We start from the raw sequence: 19,447 nt of genomic DNA, 5'->3' as shown, positions 1-19,447 counted from the left end.
ACTAGGTTGTCCGATTTATTCCCACAGTCTCATATGAAAAAATTGTTAGACGTCGATACCGAACATGTTAGAAGTTTATTGTCTGTTTTAAAAATACACCACAGGATGGCCAGGAGCCTAGACTTCCTAGGCACCGCACTCAAAGTAATTGCGGGCACACCTGATGCGGCCGACTTCGATATGCTAAAAATGTCCGAGGCACGTTTAATTGAGTCAAATAACCGGCAGGCTATAATAAATACGCAGACGCAGAATAAAATTAATGAATTAACAGAGGCCGTTAATAAAATTATCAAGGCAAAACAAAATAATATAGTTGACACTTCCCACCTGTACGAAGTACTTTTGGCCAGAAACAGAATACTAATAACTGAGATTCAAAGTCCCCATCATTAGCCTACTAGAGGCGTCTAACATTAGAGACGCAAGCCAGCCACCTAAGCCCCATCACGTTAATAGATGACGGAGTAATAATAATCAATGAATGCCCAGCTAAAGTCAGCACTGATGACGGCCCTGAAATAGCCCCCAACGGCTCACACCTCATTACGTTCGAGCGAGTGGCTTTCATCAATGGCACTAAATACTCGAACCAACGTGAAGCCATAAGGAAAACTCCGGGCATGGCGGCATCCCCGTTACTCAATATCATCGGCCACGATCACACACTAAGCATGCCACTTCTCCAAAGAATTAACAACCAAAACTTGGAGGTTATCCAAGGGCTTAAGGGGGAAGTAAATTCGTCGGGAACTATCGACAACTTGTTCGCAGTCGGCCTGGGAGCCAGTCTTCTCATCAGCTGCTCCTTCCTACTCATCATGATGCTGAGGAGGAGACGAGACGCACGGGAGATCCAACAAGCCGTTGACAAATTCCAGATGACCGAGGACGGTCATATTCCTAAGGGGAGAGTTGTTAACACTGTTAAGGAGTAATCATAAGTCGATACAGATCTTGGGTGATTATTGGATCACCCTAGTGTTTAGTTGCAAAATCAGCATAAACATCTTTAGGGGCCGTGCCTGGTTCTTGGCGGTGCACGGTATGGTGAGTTATGTTGATTTTGCTAGTGTCAGCACTTTGCTGCACGAGCGGTCGGCTTGCCGGCCGCGCATAGCTTACGTAAAGTCATATATGTTTTCAGTTTTTAATTTGGACATTTAATAAAGAGCATTGGCTTGAATGTAAAACTCCGGCAGTGGCCGTCAACATTTATTCTATTAATTGAAATTGGTTACCGAGCCTTAAGGGCCGTTAGCAACGGAGTTAGTTACTCCCAACGTAGTCTTCGTAAGAAGAGAGAAGAGAGCCATTGGCAACCGCCCGGCACATTCATATGAGCAGCCAGCCACGGTGGCAATTACGTCTTCACCCCTTCCCCCGGACCAGCCACGGTGGCAATTGGATCGCAACGTCTTCACCCTCACGGACAGCGGCGAGGGACAGTGCGAGGCTGCACAATTAATCTTGATCAGCATCACTAGGCGAGTCGATCTAGCCATGTCCGTCTGTCCGTCCATCTGTCCGTCCGTTTCTACGCAAACTAGTCTCTCAGTTTTAAAGCTATCTGTATGAAACTTTCCAAAAAGTTGTCTTTCTATTGCACGTAGTATATAAGTCGGAACGAGCCGGATCGGGAGACTATAGCATATAGCTCCTATAGGAACAATTGAAAAAATAAATGAAAAAAAATTATAACTTTGCTGTTTTTTAATTTTTTTTTAAATTTCATCAAAATCGGACGACTATAGCATATAGCTACCATAGGAACAATAGGAAAAATAAATGAAAAAAATTATAACTTTGCTGTTTTTTAATTTCTTTTTTTAGTTCTTTGACATATAGTAATGGTTAAATATTTCCGAATTACGGTTTAAATTTCATCAAAATCGAACGACTATACCATATAGCTCCCATAGGAACAATCGGAAAAATAAAAACTATTTAATAGCTGCAAGGGTATATGAACTTCGGCTTGCCGAAGTTTTCTTCCTTTCTTGTTTTTAATGCGGCACTTAGCCTTAAGGGTTTCCCTGTGTAAATAAGTGCGCATTAGGCTAAATGCGCTTTAACGCGTCAATGGAATCCGGCTATAAGTTGCATATGGTATATTAAAGTCACTTAAATCTATTGACTGATCTCTTTCTGAAAGCTCTTTAAAAATGGACTGTGTAACGAAAAGGCGGTTCGCATAAATCAGAAACTCAGATTCTGGCGGAATGAATGAACAAGTAATATATATAAAACTACCGGGGAACGATCATTTTAAGCCTAGAAGTTTGATGTCATTCATTGCATTAATAGATAGTAATTCAGACGTGATGTTTGAGTTAACAGTAATCAAAACTCCTCCTCCTCGTCTGAAAGGACGATGAAGTCTTTAAATTGTGTTCTTACCCGGGAAAATTTCCGAGCTAAATATGTTTTTACGGTTTTAACCAGGTTTATGGGATAAAAAGAAAAACTACCAGAATACAATAAAGTCAGCTTTCTAAGTAAGTCCCTGAGAAGTCCCTGGCTGCCCACCATCCGCTCTCGGTTCCGAATCTTTTTTAGCTGACGATCTTAGCAGCCTTGGTTGGCTGCTGCAACGCCAGTAGATCCGTTAAACTGCGAGTTCCAGAGCATCACCGAAACAGCTGATAAGCTTTAAACGGCCGCCTTTAGTTTGGCGCATGAACGATTTCATCTCGTTCCCAGCCTCGACACTAGCGTCACAACAAAATCGCAGATTGAGCCCCATTGAAAGGTCAACACTTGTTCGGTCTGTAAAACCAGCGCACTTAGTGTGCAGTTAATTTTCACAAAGCCAGCAAGTCTTGTTCGACTGGTCAGCCCTGACTATCAGACTGCATTTCTTGTAGAAACACGGAAATTTTTCATTCATATTTGTATTAAATCTATACCAGGGAATGGGAACTTAAATTTGTAAGCGATCAGTTAATAGAGCCGTAAGAACGCAGAAACTACTTTGAACAAAGCGGGAAAGAGCGGGAGATCAGGAGTGTAATGCAGTAAGCGCATGCAATTCCAACACAAAAACAACACTCGGCGTGGACGGACAAAGCACAAAATATAATCTGCCAAATAACAAAAAACAGAAAAGAAAACACAAAAGTTTAACTAATTGTTAATATAGATCACAACACTCGCGAAGAGAACGGTTAATACATTTTGGTACATCCCACCGATGGGCTATTACAAAAACAAACAAAATTCAGAGCTCACAAAATAACACGACCGTTAGCTTTGAATGTCAAAAAAAATGACACAATATACATATATTGCGAATATACCTGCACTACAACAAACAAATAAAATTACATTTCCTGTGCGAAGCCTGCACCGGCACCGCCGCCGCGCCAAGGTGAGCGCCGGACATATGAACAATCACGAAAGAAGGAAAATAAGTTAATATAATATAATAATAACATAACATTGTAATTTTTAACGGCCGAAAAGATACATTTTTTTGAAAGGCAGGTTAAAAATTTATAAAAAACAATAATATATACCATAGAATTTTGAGCTGTATAAGAAAACGGATCTAAAAAACGTATAACTAGGAAGGAACAAAATCGAATTAATAACAACAAAATGTATTATAAACAAGAAAGGAAGCAAACTTCGGCGTGCCGAAGCTCATATACCCTTGCAGCTATTTCAAAAACTAAATACTCTTGAAAACGCTAAAATTATGATTTACTTGCGTGTATGTCTAAAAACATTGAAGCTATGATGATTTTCAGCTTAATTATTCGATAGTTCCTATGCCAGCTATACGATTGTTCCTATGGGAGCTAAATGCTATAGTCGTCCGATTTTGATGAAATTTAAACCGTAATTTTGAAATATATAACCAATACTATATCTCGAAGCACTAAAAAAAAATTAAAAAAACCAAAGTTATAATTTTTTTTTATTTTTTTTTTATAGTTGTTCCTATGGGAACTATATTCTATAGTCGTCCGATTTTAATGAAATTTAAAACGTAATTCTGAAATATTTAACCATTACTATATCTCGAAGCACAAAAAAAAAATTAAAAAATATAAAAGTTCTAATTTTTTTAATTTATTTTTCCAATTGTTCCTATGGGAGCTATATGCTATAGTCGTCCGATCCGGCTCGTTCCGACTTATATACTACCTGCAATAGAAAGACAACTTTTGGGAAAGTTTCATGCAGATAGCTTTAAAACTGAGAGACTAGTTTGCGTACAAACGGACGGACAGACGGACGGACAGACGGACATGGCTAGATCGACTCTCCTAGTGATGCTGATCAAGAATATATATACTTTATAGGGTCGGAGATGTCTCCTTCACTGCGTTGCAAACTATAATACCCTCTGCAAGGGTATAAAAATCAGCTTTCGAGCGCAATAACAAAAAATGTCTTAACAACCATAAAAAAACTACCATACAATAAAAAACAGAAGCGAATATTTAATAGTGTGCAACGCGTAAATTTTTAAGCTAAAGTACGTATTGTAAATGAAACTTACAAAAAAAAAACATCGTATGGGTTGGTTCGGTTCGGACGGACGATATCCAGCCAAAAGACAACACTGCTGGCGTTGTGAATAATGTTAAGGTAAATTTATCACACAGATGCAATTGGAACAATGTGGATATTACTATTAATTTTACCAGCTTCAAACGTTGCTCAACTGCTTTTAACTTAATAAAATCATAAAAAGGCGTTACATAAGCAGAGCAAGCGATCTGGACTGAACTTAAAATATAAACGGAAAAAAAAACATAATAATAAAAATAATAATTAAAGACAGATAAATGTTTTATTAATAATAGCCACAGAAATGATATTTCGGTAAACTTTCGAAAGGGATCTCCAATTTTCATAGCTAGTGCAAGCCATTCTGCAATTGCAATTCCCCAATTCTTATTAATGAACTTGGAAACATATGTTGCAGGAGCTAACATTTTTGTCACTAAGGGGTTCAATACAGTTAGAAGGCCGAAGAAATAGAGTTTTTGATCATTGTTCCTAAGAAAATGATTAAATCTGATACTTTGTACACATAAGACCAAGGACCCAATGGGAAAAATATTTGTTTGGAAAGGAGCTACAGCTAAACTTTTTTCTCAAAAAAGGCGTTTTGCGGTGACCTCTATACCTTTGGACTGGATCCTCCGAAATTAAAAAATCAAAGAGATGTCGTTAAAGCATTGTCAAATTTAGTAATTAATCGAAGCAATAAGAAAAATAAAATTGTTTTTTTTTTTGACAAAATAGCGGTTTCTCAAACAAACAAATTTATTTTTTATCTAAACTTTAGCGTTAAATTGCTTAAAATATATTTCAAAATATATTTCAGAAGCTCGTGTTAAAATTTTAGACTAATCGACTGAGACGTTTTCGATTAACATTGGTCGCCGACTTTAAAAACACCATTTGTTCTGAAACGCATCATAAAATTTGGGTGTAACTTCGAAAGTATTCACTGGAACGATATGAAATTTTCAATGTGTATTCTCAAATGTATGAACACTAAAAAAAATATAAATTTATATATATATATAAATATATATTACCACATGACATTCACATTGTACCTAAAAATGTTCCGAACCCAGAAGACGGAATAATAGGAATAGATTTAATTAAAATATTTAATTGTCAACTAGATTTTACTACGTAAAGTGACTTGTTCGTTTTAAGACCACACAATATAAATCAGGCCAAAAAATTCAAATTTTTTCACAATATAACTAATGATAAAATATAATAGTTGTTCCACCCCGAGCGAAGCAAATAAACTAATAAAAATAATTACAAAAGATGAACCAATCCTAATCCTTAACTAAGAAAACGGTATATATGTTGGAAATTCAATTCCAAATTTCGCATATAAGTATTTACGAATTTTATAGCCTGATTCCAATGCCGCATTAGTGGACTTTTTAAATGTGCCTGATTCCATTGGCGCGTTAGCATTTAGCTAATGCTACTCCGACATGTGAGTGGCACAAACAGATGATCTGGGTTTGTTTACTTTTGAATTTTGGCAAATCCAAATAAAATTAATTAAAATTAATGAACATGAGTGAGTTTACTTAACTCTTTAATGCTCAGCAGGACATCCATAATGCGACCGAGACATTTGCCAAAATGGACGACAAGGAAGAGAAACTGATTGCGTTGTTATGACGGGTTTGCAATGGAGTCCACCAAAGTTCCTAAAAAGGGCAAGGATCCCCGTATATGTGGGAGTTATTTTATGCCCGAGATCCAGCAGAAATGTATTGTGGTTCTGAGAGCAGAATTTGCAGGGTGCGCTCTCAGGTTCAGTCATTTTTATATAAAATAGATTTTATATTCAAAAGACATCAAAAATTGCGCCAACCTTGCATATAGACAGCTGTTGTAGTGGTAGCACGAACAAAATATCGTTAAACATCGGTATTTTCCGGTATTTTTTCTAAAAACGTTCGGGGCGAATGGTTTTTAATCGCATTTAATAATCGCATTTATTTTAAATGCTGCATTTAGCTTTATGGGATTCCCTGTGTAAATAAATGCGCATTAGGCTAAATGCGTTTTAATGCGCCAATGGAATCATGCTATTATATAAACAAATTCAAATTTGAACCATTAAATAACTAAACAATTGCAAATATAAGTGACTTTGAGCGAACAGAAATAATAATTTCAAAATTAAAAAAGAATTTTCGACCAGAACATAAAAAAACACTCCTCGATTTGTATTCTAAATATATAGACATATTTGGGCTAGAATAGGAACCAATCTCAACAAAAAACTTTTATAAACAAAGATTAATGCCATCATTCCACAAAATCCATCCGTTGGAAACGGTTTTAATTTTCAACAAATGTGAAACTCCGATTTCCACCTTGCGATTTCAGCTGATCTGAACAGCTGTAGCTCGTCATACTTAAAAAGAGGACTTTAAGCAAGGCTGGCCAAGTTACAAGCAATCGCAGGAGCTGCCTGAAGCCGGTTACAGTCAATAAACACAATTATTAAAAACCATTTCTTGAATAATCTCAGATAAAGGTTAGGACTGAAAAAACAATTTTTTAATTTTAAAAACATAGTTTAATAATCGATGGTTTTCAAAAGTGTACTCACAAACATCGATGCAATCTAAAATCGATATTTCACGATCCTTTAAAAGCTATATGATATCGCTGTCCGACTTCAATAATATGTAACCCTTATTCTAAAATATAAAACCGTAACATAAATCATTTTAAGAGCAGCGAAGTTAAATTTGTTTTCGATTGTTTCTAAGGGAGCTGTATAAATAAGTAGTCCAATTAGGATCAAATTTAAACCTTCATTCTAAAAATATTTAATTACACTGTGCAACAGCCAAAGAAATGCATTGGTGCAGGATTATTAAAACTCGGTGTGCTGAGCACTACCCCGTCCTTGAAATATCTCAATCACCATTAGTTTTTGAGAAAAAGAAAATTGCCAAACAGTTCGATTTTACGGGTACTTTGACTGTACACGACAGCACACCGAGGTTTTTTAGATGTATGTCTTTGTCTCGTTAATGTATTTTTTCACAGTACTGTATCTTGAAGAATATCAAAAATAAATTTTTTCATTTTTTTTGCGGATCATCCAATGGGTGTTACGTGATATAGTCGTCCGATTTTCATAAAATTTAAACCAAAGTTTTGAAATGTGAATTATTTTTTTTGACTAGAAGTAAATATATTCAAGCAAAATTATAAAACCTTATAACCAACCATGACCATTAGTTTAGCCAGAAAACGAACTTCTTCAATTCATGAATTCATTACAAGATAATAAGAACCAATGCAAAAAACAAATCAGAAAATTTCACGTCGAAACACAAAGAAATTTATAACCAACCACAACGTCTTCGGTTCATGTATTGCAAAACATCGAAGTTATAATAATACCCGTTATTCGTAGAGTAAAAGATTGTATTGTATTCGTCCACAAAAAAGTAACAGGTAGAATTATTTTTGATCAGGATCTGTAGCCGAATCTATCTAACCATGTTCGTTTGAACGTCGCGATCTGGGAAACTACAAGAGCTAGATATTTTGGATTTGACACGCAATTTTTGGTTATTACTACACAACGCAGGTTTGTTTCAAACATTGGCCTCGCCCACAAATCGCTACAGTTATAGGGGTTTATATGTTTTCCGGTCATAAATTTCGGTAAACAATTCAAAACGCGATATTTTTTTTGAAGTTATTGAGTTGTAAAATCCTATACCGCCGCTCGTCAAAGAAAGCAAAGTGTTCGATAACTTGCACTATTTTCTTTTTGATCAGCTCCCCATGGGTATGTAAAAATTCTTTAGTGTTCGTATTTTAACAGGCAGATTTGTATTTTAAAACGAAGTTAAATGGTTAATCAAATATTTAGTTTCCTTTTTTTTTTTTGTATGATTTGTATTCGTCTTTGCGTTGAATCACCTCACTATATTTCTTCTTGTTGAACTTTTGAAAGCTTTCGTCTTCCAACAGCTCATCAACTATAGACTTGGTTTTCGTTGCCTTTTGTTCCTTAAAGGTGTTTGAAACCGTTTGCGTAACAGTTCCAACTTGAAAATACTTTGGCAGAATTTTTAAGTCGTTTTTCTTGTAAAATTGTCTGGGGTTGAGAACCGATCGCATCTGAATGATTTTAAGATCATTTCGCATTTTTTCGGTGACTTCTGTGGCGGGCAAATGAAACCATCCGCTCCCCTTGGTTTTTGCGCGTTCAGCCTGAAAAACAAACAGGATTAGAATCCGGAAATAGAACAAGTGAGCTGAAGACGACGGTCCTGTTCTCAGATTACTAAAGACGTCGTCAATTAGGCAAATAGCTCAGGCCTAAGCAGCTTGGCGTGTCGACAATAGTCTTAGCTTATTTTGGTTAATTATCTGTATGCCAGAACAAAATTTATCTGTCTTGAACTTAACGACTGACAACAGACTTGCTCTGTGGCTTTTGTTGTTTCGCTGGCCTTACGGCCACTGCTAAATTCTACAGTGCAGCAGCCAAGATTTCAACGGAAGAAAGGGAATAAGCTAGTTTGTGCTTTGAGTCTTTTCGCAGGGGCTGCCTTACACAGCCTGAGCTTTGCACTTTTCACGCTCTTGTGAGCAACTTCCGATGTCGAAAATGTCCTCATACACAAAGCGCAATCGTTTACGATCTTGCTTGATACTCACTCTGTTCAGGATAAGTTGCTGCCTCTTTCCCACATTAATAAGTGCTTTGCTCTGGTCTAGATCTGGATTCAGCGACCGCCTCGAAACTTTCATGCTGCTTTCCACGTTTTCCCGTCGCATGACCATGTCCGTGCCATTACTGTTGTCAAGCAATGAGACCCTCTTCCGGTTCACGAAATTTGATTTTCCGGAGTTTTCTACTGCCTTTTCAAATTTTTCGGCTAGCGCGTCTAAGTGCCTGCTAACCTGTGACGCCGTTTTAATTGTGTCAGTCACAGGACTTACAATATTATGCACTTCCTTACAGTTTAGTCTTAAGCCAAAAAATCCCACTTCGGCTGCCTGCTGGTCTATACCAATGCTGCCGTTTTTCTTTTCTGGCAACTGTAGCTCACTGTTGTATGCAATGAAGGGCTTTTGCTCGTCATTAAAATCCTGGTTGCCTGCCTTGTCTACTAAAAACATTGAAACCATTTCTGTTTCACTAAGAACGCTAAAAACGTGTCATCCTCTAGAGTTGTGAGATCGTTGATGTCACTATCGATAGTTTACCAGGAGCCGGTATATCTAAGTACTACTGACCACATCACACCGATACAGGATCGCTGGGATCGCTGACAGAACTCTGAACATTGGTCTGACATCACCGCAAAGAGAAGATTTTAGCAATTTTCCAGCTTATGTTTTCTAAAATCGCCTGAGGAAATGGTATAATAACCCGTATTCCCCTTTCAAAGTAACGATTAATAGCCCAATTCCAATGGTCCAATAAAACGCATTTATAGCGTATTTCCACAGAGCTCCATCCAGCTTCCACCATTCGTTGAAGGGATGTTCCATAAGGTTTTGCCGTTGCAAATTTGACGGACTTTGTCGGACTAATATATGCGATAGTCAGCCGATGTTTCTGCGGTGCAACCCTCTTTCCACGCAGTCCATCCCTGAAAACTTGTTGGGATTTTTGGAAAAAATAGAACTCCGGTTTCCACAGAGCACATCCAGCTTCCGATTTCAGCTGATCTTAATAGCTGTAGCTCATCAAAACATAAGCAAAGATGGTTGACCTGTTGACTTTGTTTATGATTAGACGAGCCACAGCAGTTCAGATCAGCTGAAATCGGAAGGGTGATGGTTGATGTGCTCTGTTGAAATCACATTAGTTGAAAATTCCAACCGTTTCCAACGAATGGACTGTGTGGAAAGAGGGCATTAGTCTAATGTGATATAAGTTTAAATAGGGATTCCCATTATAGCGTATTCACATTACAGTCTTTTTGGAGGAACGATAAGAAGTCGATGAAGAAGTGAAACTTCAATTACACTGCTACCGTCAACGTCTTTTTCTCTCGAATGCATCCTTTGGAAATGGTTTTAGTTTTTAACAAATGTAAAACTCCAATTTCCACAGAGCACATCCAGCCTCCGATTTTAGCTGAATTAAACAGCTAAACAAAGTCAATTGGTCAGCCATCTTTGTTTATGTTTTGATGAGGTACAGCTGTTAAGATCAGCCTTAATTGGAAGGTGGATGTGCGGAATCCGGAGTTTCACTTCTTTCAAAAATCCCAACGGTTTTTCAGGGTGGACTGCGTGGAAAGAGGACTGAAATGGCAAATCATATTAACCTTCTGTTCAAAAGGTGGTGGAAGGTGGATGGATCTCTGTGGAACAAGGTTATTACTGGATAATTTTTGAAACGGCAAAGCCTTATGCAACTTCCGTTCAACGGGTGGTTTGATCTGTAAAATAATTAATATAATTTTGATATAATTTTGTGAATGTAAATAAGAGACTTGAAGTCAATCCATTGACTTAAGTTTAGGCCAAGAATCATTATACTCAGATGTGCTACATGATTTGATGGACTATGACTAAACAAGTATCCGACGATAGCATTAAAAATAACTGTAATTTTTTGCATACCTTGCGAATCACAATGACCAAAAACTTCAACACCATAAAACAAAGGCGAAATAAAGACAGTTTTGGTCACAAGCAACCGTACACGATGCGGTAAAAATTCTTGGGATGCAGACTGTTGACGTAAGAGTCCATATGTTCGACCAGTAACCGTCGTAATGTGACTACTTCATGACAAAGTGCTCCTGAAAGTAAAACTTAGATAAACATCATGCTCTTTGTAACTTAATTTTATGTTGTTTAAAATCAGTCTTTGCAGATCGCTTGTATATTGATATTGATGCTTCTATGCGATTACTAAGCATTTGCATTTTTTGGGATAAGACCCAGTCCATTGGCCATTGTCATTTAAAGATAGAATACTATCACTATGGACGGCCGTCCACGTAGTGACGATAAGCACCGGAAAGCGTGCGCAAGAAGACTACTATTACTATGGACGGCAGTACATTTACTATAAATAGCAGCAATATTCGAAGTCATCTAAGAATAGTCCGATCTTGATAAATGATATAGCAATCAAATCAATCAATCACTTTTATAATTGAGGCAGGAGTCCTTATAGCTTTTGAGGTTACGCTTCGTTTAAAATGCAACACATCTATCCCTACACATTCGCTTTTGGGAGTTATTCAGCGTTTAAAAATTAATTAAAAACCCATTTCAGATTTTAAATAGCATTTTTTGCTAATTTTAATGAGCAGTAATCTTTGCTAAGCCAATAAGATAACTAAAAATTTTATAAGAGCTTTTTTAAGTGAAATGGAAACATAAGCAAGGGTATTGTTTACTCATAACTTAGATTACCTGTGACTCAATTTGAAATAATTATTTAGACCTTTTAAATAAAATCATCATCAATAATTACTATGCTTTTGGCTTAACTAAACGACGCTTTTGTAGAAAATTGAATTGTAGCGTCAAAACTGTTCTCTCTCTCCTCACCATTCGTTTTAGTGGCGAAAAAATCAGTAACAAACCAATACTTCTGGAAACAAGCCGAGTGCGTTCCTTCTAGGAAAAAGTAAAATTCGCAATCTGGCTTTTGGAGCACACATTTTTTGGCGCCCCCAGACATATATCTTTTTTTTTTTTGGTTGCCCGAGCCGTTCTTCCGTGCCAATACATACAAAGGAACGTGCCCAGATAGTTGTACATACGCCGGTAACGTACAGTTTACCGGTCAGCGCGATTAAAGCTTAAAAAACCGTTGCAGCATCTTGATTGCGGTAAGCTCAAGTTTCGTAATTATCGCTCTACACTATTTAACATGTAGGATTAAAAAATATTTGCCTTATACATATAAGCAAAGTTTTGCAACGCATAACATATCGCAACACTAGACATAACCTATCGCAAAACTAGACAACCATTCCTTTGATTGTGAATTATCTTAATTAGATCACCAAATTATGGATTTACTTTAGATACGTTATTACGTACAGTTTCAGCATGCCGTCGAGACGACGTTAAAATCGGCAGCAAAATTGTGTCGATTATGGCAATAATCGCGCCAACATCTTACTCTCGCGACTTGAAAGTTTCAAGGGTGATATAGATGGCATGGGAGGTTTTACGCAACAAGCCGGAGCAGTTCGAGCCAGTGAATTAGAATGCAGATTAGGCATTTTAAGCAATTATGTACATAGACTGAGTTAATTAATCCGGTATTGTTCTCGCGATCTGAGCTTGAGGATAAATGTGTGGCCAAAAATCTCTTTATATGTCGACTGGTGCACCGAACCAAAGACCATTACTTAGCCGAACCCTAAATACTACAGACATGCACAACAGACACTTGCCTCGAATGACTTTGCCGAAATTTTTGGGAAACTACTCAGAATATAAGCATTTTATTAGATAGCGATCCAACTCTGAACAACGCACAGAGGTCGGTTCCATAGGCCATAAATAAAAAATTCGAAGTCAAAATTACGCCCTTAATTTAACCAATTTTTATTTATAATTGGTCTAGCTAAATAAATGTATTCATCTTTTTGTTTTGCTCTATCTGTCCTCTTGAAGAACAGCATTGAAAGAGAGAGCATGATAGGAGCGTAAACAACGTGCAAGGGAAGCTTTCCTTAAAATTTTTTTTAAGCTTATTAAATTATTATTAATGCCTAATATTTTACATAAATGTATTAACTTCCATTTTATAACAAAAAGTGTATGCAGTATGTGTTGTGTTTTGTGTAAATCAATATTGTATTTAGTACTTAATTGGGAGCTTTCTTGGTTTGTCTTTTCTGTGTTTGGTTAGAGTTTTAGTTATGATGGCACTCTTAGGCACAAACAAATTTTTTTGCATAATATTCTTAAGCATTTTAAGAATACAGGAATGTTTAATTCAAGTGCCGAAAGGTGCCGAACGGAAAACCATTTATATATCATTTTAAAAATTAATAAATATACTAGCGCTTCAAAAAAAGGGTATTTAAAAGTTTACACAGTTCTTTTTGTTCTTGACATTTTGATTTTTTTATCCGTTTTATCTCCGTCCAACCCTCTACCATTTTCAGCAGCTGCTCCAAATTACTTCGAAATAAACCACAGCAAAAAAGTTCGAACTTCGGCAGTGGAAGAAGTGCCGACTGAATTTTGTCAGCCTGCTTTGTTTTGAACTTCGCTAGATGAAGCCCAGGCGATTTGTTTTTGTTTTTCGAACATGCCGGCCAAGAAAAAGCAGGGAAGGGAATTTCAGGACTACAGGGATACAACATTAGTTCATAACGTGACAAAGTTTTTTTCGACATTGGTTAATGAAAACCACTTCTTAAATTTAAGATTAGAAATTCAAGTTGCAAAATTTCCATCGGTTGATTCCATCGAACCTTCCGTGTTGGTGGTGGAAAAAGGGTGTAGGTTCCTCAACACAAAGAGTGGGTGAAAGTGATCAGTGTCTACCTACAAATAGTTGACTACTCGGATTCTAACAAGCTATAGCATTGGTCTAGTTTAAACGCGTTTCTTTTACTTTTGTGTTTATAATTTTTGTGTTTTTATTTGTCAAATTGACTGAAGAAGAAATTCCCTCTCTTAAAATACATTGCGGACGGAGAGGAAACCCTCAAAACTATTATTGACAAAGAGAAACAAGAAGAGGCGCGAACCCAATTCTCTTTGCTTATTAAAGACCACAAAACATCAAACAAAGAAAGTGCATTTGATCGTGCAATACTAGACACAGTGGGACAAACAAGGAGATTTCTTAAAGAAAATGACGACATTTTAATATTGACCTCAGACAAAGGTAACAAGACGGTAGCTATGAACAAAGATGACTACAACCAAAAAATGAAGGACATATTAAAGGATATGAACACATACAGGACATTAAGGAAATACCCCACCTCTAGACTACAAACAAAAAATAACGAAATTGTGGACAAACTATTTAAAATGGAATTGATCTCAAGGATCGAAAGAAATAAGTTGACAACCACCACAGCTTTACCACCACGAATATATGGACTACCCAAAATTCATAAAGAAGGAACCCCTCTACGACCAATCTGCTCCTCCATCGGATCACCATCCTATGCACTATGCAAATACATAATTGACATATTAAAAAACATAACATTAGACTCCAAATACAACATAAAAAATTCAGAAGAATTCAAAGAAAAAATCAACAACACATATATTGGCGACGATGAAAGATTAATTTCATTTGACGTAATTTCATTATTTCCGCGTATACCGACAGATCTAGCCCTGGATATAATTAAAAACAAATGGACAATAATACAAAAACACAGTAAAATACCGCAAACAATATTTATGGACATTATAAAATTTTGTATTCAAGAAAACAGATATTTCAAATTTGAAAACAATTTGTACACACAATTAAAAGGAATGCCTATGGGATCGCCAGCCTCGCCGGTCATTGCAGATATTATAATGGAAACTCTCCTGGACAACACGTTAGAAAAATTAAGACGACCTCCAAGATTACTGACAAAATCCGTAGATGAGCTGTTCGCAATCATTCAAGAGGATGACATTAAAAATACACTGACCATGCTCAACTCTTTCACCAATAATATAAAATTTACAATGGAACTAGAAGAAAACGGCCAATTACCTTATTTGGACTCAGTGATAATTAGACGTGGAAATCGATTAAAATTAAAATGGTACAAGAAACCAATTGCGTCCAGACGAATCATCAATTTCAACTCCAAACACCCAAAACAAATGATAATAAATACAGCTAGAAGCTGTATACATAGAATGCTCAAAATTTCAGACACGGATTACCACGAAGAGACGACCCAGGAGATAAAATCAATGTTGACAGACAATGATTTCCCAAAACACATAATAAAAACATTATTATCGGAACACAAAACAACAAAACAAAATAGCGTTAAAAACAATAAAAACAAAAAATATATGTCAATTACATACGTCCCGGCATTATCCGAAATCGGAATGCTACGACCACACATTAAAATCTATATACAACAGAACAAAATCAAATATAAATTAAATTGATAAAAAAAAACGTAATTTATAAAATACCGTGCAACGGCAACAACAACGAAATATGCAACATGATATATATAGGAACAACAAAATCTAAATTAAAAACTAGACTAGCACAACATAAATCGGACTTCAACGCTAGACATCATACGAGCGCGCAAAAAACAGCACTCATGTCCCACTGTGCCAGGAGTAATCACTCACCGAACTTCGAAGATGCGAGATGCACCTACAGACATACGGATGAACTACAAAACGGACACTGACAATTGCGCTCATTTATATAGACACTTACTAGGGAAAGAAAAAATTAGTTAACAACTCCACGTCACCGGACGCAGACGTGTAAATTGAATGTATGTCAAATGTAAATTGTTTTCTGTTTGTTAAAAATATTAAAATCGTTGTAATTATTTTATAGTTGTCCTGAAGACGGTTGCCGAAGTGCAACCGAAATATATTGACAAAATTACCAAAATTGAAATAATTTTGTGTTTTTTTTTTCAACATCCTGACCTTGAGCCGGCTAACAATTAATATAATTGACTGGGGTATTTATTTATTATTTTAATTTATTGCGTAATAATTACTTTATCTTTTCTTTACTTACTATAAATTAAAACAACTTTAATGATTATGTCTGTTAGATGTTCCAAGAAAGGTTGCCAGCTTTCATCTACATTAAGAGATATACATATACATTATGCATGCAAAATGTGCAGGATTTGTTGGCAGAGTAAGAGATTACATTAATCTGCGGTCTGGGCTCAAGTGGTCACGTGAGGACTTTTTTTTAACGCGGTAAGTTAACAGTTTAGTAGTAAAAAACTAAAAGTGAGTCACCTAAACGTAAAAAAATCGAGCCCATTAGAACGGGCGCTTCTTTAAATTCAGTTTCAGAAAAGGAATCTGCCCCAATTCCAATTTTAAATACTTTTTACCGGAACCTAGTTCATCAGCCCCAGTCACTGGAGAAGTTTTAGTTGCGTGCTCTAAAGCACTTTTTTCATCAGAAAGTCGGAGTAAAATTGTTCAAAGTTTTCAAGGTGTTGGTGTGGTAAAAAGTAACTTTCTGTTGTTCCCCATAGAAAAAAATTATCTGCTTATCGATTTTCCCCCGAAACCACTTCTGATGATGTTATTGAGTTTATTCAAGAAAAATACCATTCTCCAAACATTACAGTTGAACAATTTACATTTTTATACGCTCGCAAGATATTCTCTTTTAAAATATCCGTTTCTCCAGAATTTTTTAACATTCTAAATAATAAAAATGTTTGGCCTAATAATGATAATAAAATAATTTGTTCCTAAAAGACTAAGAAATAATTGGCCCTCCATTAAAGAGTCTGTTCAAATAAACTGAACACTTCTATATTTCTAGCCTACCAAAATGTATGGGGACTTAATATTAAGTTCCCTAGGTAGTTCGCTGACTCCTCTGCCTTTAATAAATATATTTTAGTCTTCATAGAAACTTGGCTGAAACCGGAGATTTCCAACTCCGAAGTTTTCCAACTCCGAAGTTTTCCAAACAACTTTAACACTTAAAGAACCGATCGCGTTTCTTATAGGGGAAGTGGGGCGCTTTTTGCTGTTAACTCCAGTCTAAGATCGGAGATAATTCAGCCCCATGAAATAGAATTTGTAAGTGTAAAAGTTTCCTTACATGCCTTATCTGTTTTTGTAACCTGTTCGTATGTCCCCGGGATCTGACATTATAATTTAGGAACATAATTTGTCTGCTATTAAATCTGTTTTTTCTCTACTTTCTGACACGGATCATTTGATTGTTTTGAGAGATTTTAATCTCCCAGATATATATTTGTCATCGCCTTTGATGGACTTTTAAACCTATTATTACAACAAATTAGCTTTATCCCTAACTGTTTAAATATGGAAAGTAAATTATCCTATACCGTTTTAAATAATTTTTTGAATGAATGCGTTCCGGCCAGTCTTTCTCCAAGACATAACAGACGTCCGTGTTTTACACAAACACTTATATTTTAAACATTCAAAGATTAAAAAAAAAAACACTTTAATAGCCTGATTCCATTGGCACATTAAAACGCATTTAGTCTAATGCGCATTTATTTTCACAGGCAATCCCATAAGGCTTAATGCCGCATTTAAAATAAATGCGATTTTTAAATGCGATTAAAAACCATTCGCCCCGAACATTTAAAAAAAAAATACCGGAAAATAAAGATGTTGAACGATATTTTGTTCGTGCCACCACTACAACAGCTGTTTTCTATATGCAAGGTTGGCGCAATTTTTGATGTCTTTTGAATATAAAATCTATTTTGTATAAAAATGACTGAAAACTAAAGCGCACGCTGCAAATTCTGCTCGCAGTACCACAATGCATTACTGCTGGATCTCTAGCATAAAAAACCTCTCCCACATATACTGGGATTTAAGCCCTTTTTGGAAACTGTGGTGGTCTTCATTGCAAACCCGTCATAACAACGCAATCAGCTTCTCTTCCTTGTCGTCCAAGTTGGCAAATGCCTTGGTCGCATTATAGATGTCCTGCTGAGCATTGTTTATTACTGTTTCTTAGCAGTCAATCCTATTCTATGTATTTGAAACGGTGTAAAGAACAATTTTCAAATAATCCGAAGCATATATATAATTTTGTAATGTCAAGCGAAAAAACTCCGCCGTGCCTTCATCAATATGATTGAACTCAAGCGTCTTCTGCCTCTGAAATTGCTGAATTATTTGATAAGTTCTTCCAAACTAACTATAGTGCGGATTCTTGTCTAAACAGGTCAAATAACAGAAAGTTCTCTTCTAAGGGAATTGGAGACCACAACACCAACATACTCTCCAGGGCCGGACGGGCTTTGTGCCCCAATTATTTGATAACCGATTCTTAAACTGTTTCAATTGTTTACCTCAACATCAGTTGGTCCAACTATCTGGAAACATTCTTTTACTTATTCATTCCATAAAAAGGGAGGAAAGTCGGATGTTCAAAATTATAGTGGTATTTCTTTATTGTGTGCAATTCCTAAATCCAGGTTCTTGCCTACACAAGCATATTTTAACTCAGCGTGACGAATGGGAACGTTTAAAAAGTGTATTTATTTAGCCGAATATTTTTTCATTTTGCGTCACAAAATTTTATTTCTTATATGTTTAAGGGTCGATTGTCACAACTCTTTTTACCTCGCTAAGAGGTGTTTTTGTTTGACAAAATTAGAACCGTAATTCTGAAACAATAAACCAGTACTTTGTATCGAAGTGTATTTAAATCAATCGAAAAACAGCCGAATTATAGCTTATTCATATGTTTTCCCGATTGTTCCCATGGGAGCTATATGATATAGTCGTTCGATCCGGCTCGTTTCAACTTCTACTAATAGCTTTAAAATTGATGGGCTAGTTTGCTTAGAAACGAGTGGAAAAACAATCGGACATGGCTAGATCGACACTCCTAATGAAGCTGTTAGGGTAGGGAATGAGTCCTTTTGACTAAAATTAAAATACCATTTTGAGGATATAAAACATTAAAATTTGAATAGCTTCGTTGTTTTTAAGATATTTGCTTTCATCTTGTAAATTTTTTTTTTGCCAAGTATCTGATTTCAAATAACTTTGCTTAAATTAAGATTAGTTTTAAATTTAAATTTTAAACAATAATTTCTTCCCTTGACCTGAAACCAATTTTTTAAAGCATTTCCACACAAGTGGATACTTTACGGCAGGGTATGTAGGCTTCTTAACCGTTATTCTCAACCGGTAACCGAAACCGAAACCCGAACATACAAAAATTTGTTTATTATGCATGTATGTATGTATATTGAGTGCGCCAAAGTTT

General features: G+C 36.1%; 1 protein-coding gene and 1 non-coding gene across 2 annotated transcripts; both read right to left on the bottom strand.

Moving 5' to 3' along the window:
- Window positions 1–8,294: 8,294 nt before the first annotated feature.
- On the bottom strand, window positions 8,295–9,911 carry LOC128265027 (deoxynucleotidyltransferase terminal-interacting protein 2). The gene is made up of 2 exons (XM_053000793.1): window positions 9,199–9,911; window positions 8,295–8,748 (listed from the first exon to the last, which is right to left on the bottom strand). The coding sequence occupies exons 1-2, from the start codon at window positions 9,670–9,672 to the stop codon at window positions 8,401–8,403; spliced, it is 822 nt and encodes a 273-aa protein (XP_052856753.1). The 5' UTR covers window positions 9,673–9,911; the 3' UTR covers window positions 8,295–8,400.
- On the bottom strand, window positions 8,809–9,099 carry LOC128265032 (small nucleolar RNA U85). Its single transcript, XR_008268794.1, has one exon. It is a non-coding gene; the product is annotated as a small nucleolar RNA U85 (small nucleolar RNA).
- Window positions 9,912–19,447: the final 9,536 nt, after the last annotated feature.

This window comes from Drosophila gunungcola, unplaced genomic scaffold, assembly GCF_025200985.1.
Source record: "Drosophila gunungcola strain Sukarami unplaced genomic scaffold, Dgunungcola_SK_2 000089F, whole genome shotgun sequence".
In the NCBI taxonomy this organism is placed as follows: Eukaryota; Metazoa; Arthropoda; class Insecta; order Diptera; family Drosophilidae; genus Drosophila; species Drosophila gunungcola.
Note: the sequence above shows the minus strand (reverse complement) of the source record. Positions and strands in the feature narration are given on the sequence as shown.

What these genes read in the sequence shown, in the direction of transcription:
- LOC128265027 (XM_053000793.1), bottom strand. Translation starts at nt 9,672, where the DNA reads ATGGTTTCAATGTTTTTAGTAGACAAGGCAGGCAACCAGGATTTTAAT. An exon ending in AGCAACTTATCCTGAACAGA is followed by an intron (nt 8,749 to 9,198) that starts GTGAGTATCAAG and finishes TTTGTTTTTCAG; the next exon opens with GCTGAACGCGCAAAAACCAA.